Raw genomic sequence first — 14,139 nt, forward strand, 5'->3', positions numbered from 1 at the left:
GAGCGAGCGTTTGAAGTCACGTTAGTTTTCTACTCATTCACTTCCGATTGGTTAATACTTATATCACCTCTGGGTATAACTATGTTATTGGGCCTGCCGCTTCAGGGGTGGAACTATTCTTTTTCTTCTTCGTCTTCGTCTTCTTCCCCAAAAAGGGTAGAGTCAATCGTCTCAAAAGTCAATGTTCGGCTCCGCCCCCTCAGGCGTAAAAACTATTTGTATTTTGCCATTCACTCCACAATATTGACTTTTGAGGCATAATTTATATATGAAAACGTAGGAAATATTGTGCTTGTGGTACACATGCGTCGTGGAATCCAACAAATTTATACTGTTTTGTCAGCAAGCCTGAAAGCGACATGAAGACCGGCCAACTGCTACATCAACCCCCATGTTAAATCGGACCACAATTTTCTCTCATGACGGAAACGTGAGCACTTTACAAACTGAATTTACGCTCTCATTTATAAATCCTTACAAATATTCAAGTACACGGAAACGTTCTCAGAAGTCTTGTGCTTCTCATGATTATGTTATTTTCGCGATGGGATCCACGGTTGTCTGTCAAATACAATAGTTTGAAAGGTTGTTTTCTCATTAAATCCACAGTCCAGTCTCCTGCTCTGTGACAGTGACACAGCTGCTTCCAGTTAGCCAATCAGGGCTGTCACCACGACAACCGGTGACACAAACGCAGGAGGAGCCAACTGACGTTGGTCAGCTGACATCCAACACTCATATTTTAAACTCTGCAAAAAACGTTTCACACACATTCTTATAGATCATACATTGTTAGACACACACACACACACACACACACACACACACACACACACACACACACACACACACACACACACACACACACACACAATGCTCTTGGGGGAGAGACAGAGAAGTGAATTTGATTGCTAGCATGAAGTTAGCTAACACAAAGTTAGCTTTGTGTTAGACAAAGCTAACCGACTGTGTGTGTCTATGTGCGCGCGCAAACGGCCGCGCGGGTGCACAAGCGCGTGGGGGCACAAGCGCGTGGGTGCACGTGTTAATACGGTCGCGTGCACGTTCGCGTGTGCGCGCGTGTGTGTGTCACTTTGAATCAGGACTAACAGCTCCACTGACGCTCACGTTCACATTATTAAGTCCATAACAATATTCAAGCATATCAATGCGATCGGCTGCTTGTTTCCTCTCTGCTGAATGTACTATATTAGAGATTTGAGCTTGTTTTTGCCTAGAAATCTGGGGTTTAACAGATGGTTTGGTAGAAAATCTGCACACACATGACTTGGAGATATTCAGTCAAAGGCATTATGCCTCCTGTCTGTCTACCTGTCTGTCCATGAATTAACTAGCTTAACATAAAGCGCAAATGAGGATTATTGTATTAAATAGAAAATAAATACACAATTGTACACAATATTTGTTGATGTAATCACGTGATATGTTGCAGCAAAGTGCTGTCCCCTTCATATTTACACTGTCAAGCCCTCACAGCTAATGTTGGCATATATATATATATATATATATATATATATATATATATATATATATATATATATATATATATGTATATATATATATATATATATATATATATGTATATATATATATATATATATATATATATATATGTATATATATATATATATATATATATATATATATATATATATATATATATATATATATGTATATATATATATATAATGTACCTCAATAACCTCAATAACACATCTCACTACCGGTAATGTATATATATTGCGACATCTTACGGCAGTAGTAGCCACACTTTAAAAATTTCTCGCGAAATTATCTAGTTGATTTTGTTATCACTTTGGCAGAAATGGGCTTCCGTACTTTAGCGATCAAGCGGTAACGTTACGTTGCTACGTTACGCTGCTACGTTACGTTGCTACGTTACGCTGCCTACGTTGCTGACGTGTTGGTAGGAAGTGGCTGTCGAGCTGTCTGGAGCTAGCGTTACGTCTATGCTAGCCACTAGCTCTTAGCTCTCCCACTTCATTGCAAGCCTTTGTCTCCAACAGACCACTATGACATCCTCTGATGTGTGACTTTGTTAACTAGCTGCCTGCAATAACAACGGAAGACAAACTGGGCTAATTGCACAAGTAGGTGACTCTTAATTAAATCACTGACAAGAGCTAGCAGGCTAGCACAGCAGGCTGTAGTGCTAACTGTAGCCATTAGCTTCAGCTAAACGATGTTGACATCTTCGTTCGCGCATCAGTTTACTTATGGGTTGTATTGTAAATGGCGAACAGAAAGGTGTATGCTATTCACAAGTGTTACATGTCGTGTTTACCCCGCTCATAATGTTAGCTGCTGAGACCCAACTTTAACTTCACCGAGTAACTACAGTAACGTTACTCTCTAGAGACGAGAGCATCTGCTGCACTCACTACAGCAACATCACGCAAAGACAGTTATCCTTAACATTGACAACCTGGCTTCACATAGAGATATAATCGGTGTGAGCTATTCTTAAATACTTTTTACGCTGTTGTCTCGAGCAAAGGCACGTAGCGTTACAGTTATCGTAGGGTAGTGCTGTAAATATATTCAGTAGGTAACTCACAACAAGAACACTCAGTGCAACACAACTACCTTCATGAGGATCTATACCTGTAACACAACATTAACTAGACAACTGCGATGTGCTGTTCACTTTCTAAAACAGATAATATCAGTATTGGTAAGTAGACTTCTGGCTTAATTTTTCCATTATCTCCAAGCCCAACTTCACAGCAAACATAACACAGGCTCCATTCATGTGTGTATTATTTGTACTTTACACTGCACTAAGACTGTAACTAATATTATATGTATGTTCATATCCGTTCATAACAAAGTCAGAAAACTATTTCCCAGAGCCAAATATGATGTCTGAGGATGTCTTATATTTACTGACTAATCTAAAGATATTAAATTCACATTATATGAAACCGGTCCTCACATTGGAAAAGCTGTAACCTGATGATAGATGACATGTCTGCTCCTAAGATGTAGAATTGTTTTCAAAGTAGTTTTAAAACAGACATTTGATTTGTTGTTGATTGATTAATTGATTACGGAGGAAAGAAGATACACTAACGCACTGTTTTCCTCAGGTGTTGTAGATGCAGCAGTTTTATGAAGAAGTGTGAGTGACTTGCACAACAAGATGGGGAGGAGGAAAGTACCCGATCTGTACAGAGCGCCCTTTCCCTTGTACTCCATTAAAGTGGACCCTGACACAGGGCTGGTGATCACAGCAGGGGGAGGCGGGGCTTCCAAGACAGGGATCAAGAATGCTCTGGTAATTTGTGTGTGTGTGTGTGTATGTGTGTGTGTGTGTGTGTGTGTGTGTGTTCACTATGTGAAAGGATTGGAAAGACAGTTACTAAATAGTAGGTCAATAAAAATAAGAGCAAATAGCAATGTACAAAATAATAATATCAATAAACATGTGCATTTTACACCGCAAAACAAAAATATGAACAAAGTCGGGGGCATCCATTTGCTCTTTTTGGTTATTTGTTTGGTGTTGTTGTATTCATTGCCTGTCTGGTACGGTTCTGTTTGTTTACCGGTATTTAAGTTATGTAAACTTTGCTTCTCTGTAGAGCACTTTGTAAACTTAGTTTTTAAAGGTGCTATATAAATAAAGTTATTATTACCATTGTGAGAGTGGCAGCAGTAACAGACTCATGACTGTATGTTTCAGCACTTCCTGGAGCTACGGCTGGTTGGAGAGCACCAGTACTGCGCCAGTCTTCTTCACTCTCACGACACGGACACTCGCGCCACCATGAACATGGCCGTAGGGAGCGGCGTCATCGCTGCAGGACAGGACGGCACCTGCTGTCTGATGAGGTTCAAACACAGCTCACAGAAAGAAGAAGGCAAAAACAGTGAGTCTTCCTGCTGCTATCTGAAATACAGTACACCTGCTGTCTTTAAAAGGACGTCAAAAACATGCTGCATGTATTGGATTTATTTGATGAGCTGCTTATTCATTTGTTGATGGAAGTGCATGTGTTCATTTACTTAGCAGTGCAGTGTTTCCCATTAATTACCTCAAGTTTGGCAGCCCGCCAAAATCTATTTTGACCCGCCACAGTTTAATAACTATTGTTCACTTCTCACAGGCTGCCCTGTTCATGTCATTGCCATTTATATTTAAACAACCAATGTATTTATGACTAAATTATTCACTAGAGCACAGTGTAAAAAATTGTTAACAGTAGTAACTGTAGCAAACCCCAGCTGGATGATGGTAAAAGCGTACCGATGATTTCAGAGTCAGCTTGATTGATGAACATCAGAGTATTCCTTTCTCCTTTTCTCTCAATCCATCTCCCAAAAAGAGCTATAGAACACTCTTACGAGTGTGAAAATGTTTGCTAACATTAGCATCTTAATACATACATTCAACCACACATTTACAGGTTAACTAAAACAAAGTCACAAAACATATAATAAAAACCCAATTAAAGTTACTAAATTTACATATACTTCCGGTCTTGCCGGAAGGGCTTCAAAATAAAAGGACCCGAAACATACGAAGACACTCACAAAATAAAAGATGCAAGAAAAGCTCCCTATGAAAAGAACCTCTTCAGGGTCAGTTAACAGTAAGTACAAAATATTAGCATCACCGCAGCTCCTCCCACCACCTAAATGGACCCATACTTGTAGAGCGCTTTTCTAGTCTTCCGACCACTCAAAGCGCTTTAACACTACATGACATCATTCACCCATTCACACACTGATGGCAGGAGCTACCATGCAAGGTGCCACATCAGATGATCAACCATTCATACACACAGTGTTGGGTAACGAGTTACAAAGTAAGGGATTACAGTAACGATATTACTTCTATAGGTAACGAAGTAAAGTAACGCATTACACTCAAAACATTGGTAACTACACTACTTTACTAGACCTCAGGAACGCGCTTTCCTGCGTTACTTATTTGTACCAGTCCGAAAAGTTCTCTTTTAGCGGCGCGCGAGTCACACGACACTTCCTGATGAACAGCCAATCACAGAACTCCATCTGAGTGATCTGAGTGACGTAGCTGCTGGTGCGTAGAAGGAGGGAAGCGGGGAATGGAGGAGACGGAGACGGAGACAGGAGGGTTCAGCCAGTGGCGACATTCTCATTATTTTAACTTTGTTGCTCGAAACGGTAAAAATATTAGTGTAAAATGCACTCTGTGTCCAGGCGAGAGGTGTCTTTCAACTTTTTATATTTTGAAGAGGAGTTTTCCTACACGGCAGAAACAGAAGTCATGGAGTACTTAAACATGCCCGGATCCAACTGGGAGGTTCTCTCCAGGTTCCCTAGGATTAAGGAGATTGCAAAGCAATACAACACTCAATACCATCAAGTGCACCTGTCTGTAATGACGTGGAGCTTCTAGTGAGGACAAGACACGTCTGTATGAACGGACTCCCTCTACTGGTGAACTGCAGTATTACAACTGTTAAAGCATTGAGAACGCGCTCTTGCACCAGACATGTATATATTTTCCACAGTAACATCAACACTTCATAGGATATAGTGCACTTTCTGTTTATTTAGGAAATGATGAAGTGGATTTTCTGTTTATTTAATTGCATTTTCAGTTTCTATTTTTTGGGTTAAGTGCATTTCTGTTTCTATTTTATGGGAAAAAGTGCCATTCATTTTTCTATTTTTCTTAAACCACTACAATGCTTCCTATAACAAGCTGGTTTTGTTCTTAGGAGTCGGCCCCCGTTTGGTTTAGTGGGGTCTCATGTTTCCAAAAGCCTGTTTTCAATGTGTTGTGCTGTTTGACCTGAATGTCCCCACCATACACAGCCTCTTGGATCCTGTTGTTTGTGCATTTTAAAGTGAGGCATATTTCTGTGGTCAGACAGTGTGAACAGGGTTAATGTTCCTTCAAGTTAATGGCTGAGTTTTATATGCCATTTAGTTTTACATGTTTACAATTACAATACACTATGAGGAAAGGCTAAGAGATGCCCTTTATTGAACATTAATAATAAAGTGTTGAAAGGGCCATGATGTTTGTCCAGGTATGTTTGCGGTTAATTTGGACATTTGCTTAAAAAAATGGAAAGTAAAGTAATTAATAGCTCGTTGGGAAGCTTTTCATGGCTTTAAGCCGATATGACAGAAATGAACGAGGCCGACGTAGACGGAATAAGGAAGCAGAACATCGAATCTCTCAGTTGGAGGATGATGACCACCAGCTTCGTCAAACAGCAGAGGGAAGCGCTAAAAGTGAGGAGCTGCGTCAGGCTGTTGAAGCTGCTGCTCATCGGAAACACTGCACTGCTAAGTAAGGCTCATCGGTCTGAGGGAGAACGATAAACCATCAGTATGTGTGGAAGATCATCTCGTAGATCATATATGTATGTAGTTTTATACACACATCCACTCATCCCCTGACAAACATTTAGTTTAACTTCCCTGTATTTACTGTTTTAGTAATCTCCTTGATCCGTTACTGTATTGTCTTTTTGTTTTGCCCAAAAACATGGGTTTCCAGTTCAGGCGTCTTTGTTCTCCATTAAAATGAGTGTCGTCTGTGCAGCAGGGAACCGCACGCCGCAGGGAAACGCCAGGCGGCGAGCTGGGAAGAGAGACAAAGCTGGACCGGATGAAGCTGCGGGCTCTGGAGATATGTCAGACATGAAGGATGAGTCGGCTCAGATCTCTGTGACCGGTTTGGCTGAAGTGCAGTCTGATCTGAACCCCCAGGATCCGCTCCAGAAGGTGGTCCGGTTCAGTCCTGACCTGAGCCTTCTGCTGACAGGAGGCACAGACGGACACATACGAGTGTGGGAGGTAAACACTGTCCGGTTCTCTGGACCTGGATCTCTGGATCGTATGATGCTTTAGTTTGATTCTGTTGTGAGACGAGGACAATGCTTTTGAACTTGGTGTATACTGGATGTTGTGGCGTGTTACAGCCAGTTGGTGGAAATGCTCCTTCCTGTCGTCCGTTCTGCAGTATTAATGATTGTTGAAACAATAAAGGGATCAATCATTAGTCAGTCCATCCAAAGTTAATCACACTTTTTGATCAGTAGTTTATAGTTGAAATGATTTGCCGAGGTAATAACAAATATTAACCGGTTGTAGTTTTTCAGCTGTTCTTGTTTATTCCTCGTTGATATCCTGATATTTGATGGTTTGTTCTCAATTCTTCTTCAGTTTCCATCCCTGAAGAAGAAGTTTGACTTCAAAGCACATGAAGGGGAGATTGAAGACTTGGACATGAGTTTAGGGAACAAGGTGAAACGTTGACTCCTCCGGATGTGAATATTTAATGTGGTCTAGGTGCTGCCGCTGTGCTCTCGAGCAACGCACCCTAACCCCTTTGCTCAGAGGGCTGTCTAAACTAAGAAGATATGTATTTTTCCCTTGCAGCACCTGGTGAGTGTTGGCCGAGACTTCTCCTGCAGCGTGTGGAGCGGCAGCCAGCTGGCTATGGGTCTTAACTGGCTGGAAACCAAGCCTCAGATAGCGGAGAAGACCTATCGCTATATGGCTTGCAGGTAAAACCAAAAGAGAAAAGAACATTCCAGCTGTTCGCCTCACCATATCCATCTGAATGACGTCATGTGTTTCAGGTTCGGAAAGGTAGAAGACCAAAAAGACGCCCTGAGGCTGTACACGGTTCAGATCCCTCATAAACGAGACAGGAAACCACCTCCATGCTACCTCACCAAATGGAACGGCAAGAGCTTTCTGCCCATGCTGACGGCTTCCTGTGGCACCGAGGTCATCTCCAGTCTGGCTGTCAGGTAACTGATAACTTTATACACACACTACCGTTCAAAGGTTTGGGGTCACCCAGACACATTTTCAGTTTCTTCGCAATTTCCTGCATGGAATAGTCTTCATTTCTAAGAACAAGAACAGACTGGAGAGTTTCACATGAAAGTTCTCTTTTTCTGGCCATTTTGAGAGTATAATGGAACCCACACATGTGATGCTCCAGATCCAGACATACACATATCATTGTATATATATTGTGTTAAATATATATTATATATATATTATTGTGTTTTATAAATATATATATACATACACAGATCATTGTATGTGTGTGTGTGTGTGTATATATATATATATATATTGTGTTTACACTTATATTGTGTTTAGAAATATGTAAGTGTATATGTATATATAATATGTTTATAAATATGTGTTTCATATATATAGTTATATATTTATATAGATACACATATAATTGCAAACAATTCGGTCAAAAGTAATAAGACACCGCTGTAGTTCAAAGTAAAAGTTAAATTAAAATCTTAAGTTATAAACTTAACCTTTCCCTCAGTCAAACTGATTTAATGTGACTGTGAATAAATAATAATGATTGCTCATTAGATCCTCGAAACCGAATGATAACTCATGTTTAATCGATACGGAGACAAAAAGTCCAGCTGGGATCCGGCTGCTCTCGGCGGGCAGCGGAGCGCTGACGGCCGACCACAGAGTTGATGCTTAAACAACTAACTTCTCGCCTGAAAACATCCTAAAATTAAACTGTGTGACTCAACAACGGTAGTATTCAGAGAACGTCAACTTTCAGTTATGAGTTTTCTCATCCGCCATTGTTCCCCGTTTGCTGGTCCGAAATGCATTCTGGGATATTGGCTCTCTCAAGTACGCTCAAGTCTGCTCTTCTTCCTGCACAAGAAAAGTCTTCCTGTGTGGGCGGTGTCATTTACCCAGCATGCCTTTTGGCAATGTCATTTGCACACCATAAGTCAAGTGAGTTAACATGAGACCTAAGTAGCTCGGTCCAAAACAGCGGCGACCGATATGACGGTATATGAAAAATTCATACTGTACGGAAAACTGAAACCGGTATACGGCACAGCCTTACTCTGAGTGATAGTTGCCTCTATACACCTATGTAGGTATTTCATTAAAAACCAGACGTTTCCACCTGGAATAGAGTGTATTTCTGATTAATTTAATGTTATCTTCTTTGAAAAAAACAGTGCTTTTCTTTGAAAAATAAGGACATTTCTAAGTGACCCCAAACTTTTGAACGGTAGTGTAGATAACATGTTAACAATGGATGCTGACACACATAATGTTTGTCAGGATAAATCAGACTCTCCTTACTCTTTTGTAAAGATACAACTAAGAAAGCGTAATGGTTTCATACATACTGGTTTTGTATGTTGTTTATTTTGTATGTATATTTAAGTTTTCATAATAAATAAACTCATGTGACAAACATTGCTTCCATGAAATTGACACGATATGATTTAAGACAAAAGGCTTGTTTTGAACTATTATTTTAAATGGCTGAACACGCAATCAAAGCTCTGACCTTGTTTGGTTTTGGAGGTCAAATGACTTGGTTTTGATGAGGACCTAGCAACTTTGGTTGCTAGGTCCTCATCATTGCATTGCCCGATCATTAATGATAGCCTATCACTGTCGCTTTCATGGGTTTATCTGAAGATAAAAATCTGATGTTAATTTGCATATTGTGTCAAATTGAAATAGGCCGCATATAAGGAAACCGGTATCTGCTGCATCTGTGTCTTGCTCCTTAAACAGTTGTGATACTAAAGTTTAAATGAGTAATGCATTAGTTCCCTCAGGGAGTCAACAGAGGATGTCATGTGTACAATGAACGTAGTAAAGTTACAGCATAGTGAACTAATAACACCTGATATTACAGAAATGCATGACCACAGTTCAAATATAACCACCATCCGTCTGGAGGTTGCCATGGTGGTTTGAGCCAAACAACACCTTTTGGTTAAATTGTTAATTTTATATTGCTAGGAAAAAAGAAACAAACTGTAAAAGATATCAATAAGATAAATGAGGTCTTGTAGTCTGTTGAAAGGTTAACTGAAGTTTGCATTTCAAAGTGCAGTCTGTTTAGGAGGACTGAAACAAGACCAGATGTTCTTTAAGAAGTGAATGTTCTGATGGTTGCAGAAGTAGTTTAAGTCCAATCAGCATTCACACCAGTGTCACTGTGCAAAACCAGTGGTCCTTGAGAGGCAAGTCTGATGATTTTTGATCCATAGTTTCTCCCTGACTATACAGTTGAAAAAAGGAAGTATTTTCCACTTGGATAGGAAGGATGCTCTCGTATACTATACATTGTTCTTTTCAAAGCGTATTTCATTTTGTTTGAGAAAACCGCTTTATCAACCTGTAGTCAACCAAATCAAACATCAACCTGCTCTTCAAACAATAGATTGGTGGATGTCACTATTTTACAGGAGAAGATGTTAACGTGACCCTCTTCTCTTGACAGTGACTCTGGAACGTTTCTTGGCCTTGGAACTGTGACGGGTTCAGTGGCTATCTACATCGCTTTCTCCCTCCAGGTACAAGCACACATCTCAAACTGAGGAACATCAACAACCCAGGATCCCTGATGTGTGCTTTAGTTTATTTACTGGATGCCCGTTAGCTGACGCCTTAGCGGCCGCTAATCTTCCTGGGGTCCACAGAGAGGACAAAATATAATACATCCAAAAACGTGCCAAACATAAGGTGAAACAAACAGTTACAAATAGTACACACAGAATGCAAAGAGTACAGTCAGATCTCTCGTGCAGCCGAGGACTAGGATGTATATTATGCAGTTGTTCCTGGGGTCGGAGGTATCGAGTGACCTGAGCCAGCGTTCCTTGTGTGATGGTTATGTCTGTTACATGTATACTGCAAGTGATTGTTACAGATATTCAGGAGTCTGATTAAATACGACCTCTCTGAAAAGCGTGCTCTAAGAGTACGCTGATAACTTGTACTTCCTCTGTGTGTGTGCAGAAGCTGTATTACGCACAGGAGTCCCACGGCATCGTGGTGACGGACCTGGCCTTCCTGCCCGACTCTCTGAAAGACAAAGACATCAAAGGGAATAATGAAACGGCCATGTTGAGTGTGGCGGTGGACAGCCGCTGTCAGGTGCATGCCGTCCCCAACCGAAGTGAGTCCTGCACCAGCATCCAATCCACACACTCAGTTCTCACGCTCATGGAGAACCTGGAGCAGTCATGGAGTTTTAAAATGGTTATGTCCAGGCCTGGAAAAGTCCTTGAAAAAAATTAAATCCCCAAAGTTTAGTAAAAGTCATGTAAATGTGTTATATTCATGTGTTCATGGCGTTCATTTACGCTGAGTTTGAAATAATGAATATGCTTTTAAAAGAAAGACTCAGAATATAAGCAGGCATACATACAGGCATCTATATAAATGTTTATTCTTTTAATCAAACTATTGTCTCATTCATTTGAGTCATGTAAGGTTTACTGTATGCTTTGGATTCTATTGTTAGTTTAAATACTACATTTACTCACTTTTTACTGTTTACACCCAGACTGAATGTTTCATTCAAATGTCTTCATACAATAAGGGAGTGGCCTCTTGAGCTGTAATGATATTTGTATTAGGTTCACACACCTCCCTGCTTTTTAAGTGCTTATAGTAACTCCACTTATAATATGAAATAATGATCCATTTATAGAAGATGTTGGACCTTTGTGTGGAAATGTACAGTTAACACTGGGCAACCATGTCAAAGTCAAAACATGTAGCTGTATGTTTTAAATAAAAACCCAATTTACTGAGACAAATCAATGTTTCAACACGGCAAACTTGACTGACTCATCTCGGCTGCTCACCAGGGAATAACATGGAGGAAGAAAACACAGAAAAAGCAGTTCATGAGGAGGCAGATGGGTCATTCAAAGAGTCTGTGTGTAAACAAAGAGCAAAACCAGACACATTTACATGACTTTTAGGTTGGACACCTCTTCGCATGACTTGCTTTGCATCCGTCAACATCAGCTGTCCTCAGTCCAACGCCCTCACCTCCCAGTGCTCCCAGTGCTCCCAGTGCTCCCAGTGGAGGCTCTTACTCAGGGTTGTTCTGCTCAGACCTGTTAGCCCAGTGGAGTCAAACAGGATTTTAATTGCTTTGATCTCTATCAATTATTCTTAATCTTTTTGGGGGATTCATGTTGATGAGTTAAGGGCTCGGGGGTTATGAATATTAAAGGTGGGGTCTTTTATTGACATTATTTAAGGAAACATGTTACATGACTTTTACAAAACTTTTGGGATTTTATTTTTCTCAAGGACTTTTCCAGGTGTGGAAATAACCATTTTAAAATGTTTGTCATGGAAATGCATTGGTCAGAACGTGTGTGAACCTGCTTCATAGCTTCAGACCCTCACCGCCTGGTGCTCTTCTCCAGGATCCTTCTCTGTCTGGCTGGTGCTGTTCCTCTGTGGCCTCGTGGTGATGGGAGTCCTCCTCCTCCTGCAGTTCCTCTTTCCGGGGTTCATGTGAACCCTGTTGCCGCGGGTCAGGGTTGATGGAGGTTGGACACCTCTTCGCATGACTTGCTTTGCATCCGTCAACATCAGCTGTCCTCAGTCCAACGCCCTCACCTCCCAGCGCTCCCAGTGCTCCCAGTGCTCCCAGTGGACCAGTGGACCAGTGGAGGCTCTGCAGGCTGACAGCTGACGTGTTCCTCCTAGGCTCTTACTCAGGGTTGTTCTGCTCAGACCTGTTAGCCCAGTGGAGTCAAACAGGATTTTAATTGCTTTGATCTCTATCAATTATTCTTAATCTTTTTGGGGGATTCATGTTGATGAGTTAAAGGGCTCGGGGGTTATGAATATTAAAGGTGGGGTCTTTTATTGACATTATTTAAGGAAACATGTTTAATATAGAAATGATTGACACATACTGTGTCTGGTTTTGCTCTTTGTTTACACACAGACTCTTTGAATGACCCGTCTGCCTCCTCATGAACTGCTTTTTCTGTGTTTTCTTCCTCCATGTTATTCCCTGGTGAGCAGCCGAGATGAGTCAGTCAAGTTTGCCGTGTTGAAACATTGATTTGTCTCAGTAAATTGGGTTTTTATTTAAAACATACAGCTACATGTTTTGACTTTGACATGGTTGCCCAGTGTTAACTGTACATTTCCACACAAAGGTCCAACATCTTCTATAAATGGATCATTATTTCATATTATAAGTGGAGTTGCTATAAGCACTTAAAAAGCAGGGAGGTGTGTGAACCTAATACAAATATCATTACAGCTCAAGAGGCCACTCCCTTATTGTATGAAGACATTTGAATGAAACATTCTGCTTGAAGATGTTGCCCAGCAGATGTATAACGATGTGAATGCTCATATTATTGTAACTGAGGCGGTGGAATGATAGAATAAATACAATATAAATAATAATGCTAGCTAAAAAAAATGTTGTTCATCAATCTCTCTCTCTCTCTTAACTTGACAGTAGTAATAATAGTAATAATAATAATAATAATGAAACTGATTATTTTGGCCACTTGAGTTGTGAAGACAACATGTCGACTGTTTTCGGGGTTCGGGCCTTTTTCCTTTTTAAAAAGCATAAACAAAACAACACCTCGCTGCCGCTTCTCACTTCTTACACACTTCTCTCTTTTTGCATCCTCTAAATCATTTAGATACATTTACAACAACAGCCAATGAGGAGATTCCAACATTCCCCACTGGAATGACCCAGAAGAGTCCAAGCAGCAGCCAACGCTAAGGAGAGGAGCTGCAATGCTTCCTTTCCTATCTCCTTGAGCATAGTCTGGATCACTGGACCACTTTTACTGTTTGAAGACCAGTTGAGTTGAAAGCAAATATTGCAAATCCTGGTTGAAACGTGAACCATGATCAACGAACTTTCAATTTCAAACCTCTTTTGAACGTCTTTCCAGCGTAACCGTATGTTAAACTCCTTTTAAGCTTAAACAAATACTCATTTAAATATGTAGCAATATACATAACGCATCAACGGCATGAACAATGTTCTTTAAATACAACTATGATGAAATAGAAAAAACATAATTGATGGCAGTGCAAATCACTATTCATAATCCTAGTTGACTTTTTTTTATAGCTCCAAATCACAAATTTGCCTCAGAGGGCGATGGAGGACATCCCCTGTCCCGGGACCAGAATAATGCAAACATTACAACGACTGATAACAGCAGCAGTGGATATAATAAAGCACCAATGATAATAAAAGCGGGAATAGTACTGTGACTAAGAATACTTTTTTTTACTGTGACTAATAATGATTTTCCTGTA

At 40.5% G+C, this 14,139-nt stretch overlaps 1 protein-coding gene across 2 annotated transcripts; it reads left to right on the plus strand.

Annotated features, from left to right (window-relative positions):
• Window positions 1-2,000: 2,000 nt before the first annotated feature.
• On the plus strand, window positions 2,001-13,309 carry preb (prolactin regulatory element binding). 2 transcript variants are annotated; one of them, XM_079227610.1, is made up of 10 exons: window positions 2,001-2,132; window positions 3,132-3,319; window positions 3,728-3,914; window positions 6,590-6,843; window positions 7,213-7,293; window positions 7,429-7,556; window positions 7,632-7,805; window positions 10,307-10,379; window positions 10,825-10,984; window positions 12,255-13,309. In XM_079227610.1, exons 2-10 carry the CDS (start codon window positions 3,185-3,187, stop codon window positions 12,347-12,349), a joined length of 1,287 nt encoding a protein of 428 aa, XP_079083736.1. In that variant the 5' UTR covers window positions 2,001-2,132; window positions 3,132-3,184; the 3' UTR covers window positions 12,350-13,309. The 2 variants fall into 2 exon arrangements, with proteins under 2 accessions (XP_079083736.1, XP_079083737.1); XM_079227611.1 differs by having other exon boundaries at window positions 6,593-6,843.
• The last annotated feature ends 830 nt before the right edge of the window (window positions 13,310-14,139 follow it).

Source organism: Taurulus bubalis, assembly GCF_910589615.1.
Source record: "Taurulus bubalis genome assembly, chromosome: 12".
In the NCBI taxonomy this organism is placed as follows: domain Eukaryota; kingdom Metazoa; phylum Chordata; class Actinopteri; order Perciformes; family Cottidae; genus Taurulus; species Taurulus bubalis.

Bases quoted from the DNA above. Each gene is read 5' to 3' on its own strand.
- preb (XM_079227610.1), top strand. From the start codon at position 3,185: ATGGGGAGGAGGAAAGTACCCGATCTGTACAGAGCGCCCTTTCCCTTG. The intron at 6,844-7,212 runs GTAAACACTGTC...ATTCTTCTTCAG, and splicing joins GACACATACGAGTGTGGGAG to TTTCCATCCCTGAAGAAGAA. The intron at 10,380-10,824 runs GTACAAGCACAC...GTGTGTGTGCAG, and splicing joins ACATCGCTTTCTCCCTCCAG to AAGCTGTATTACGCACAGGA.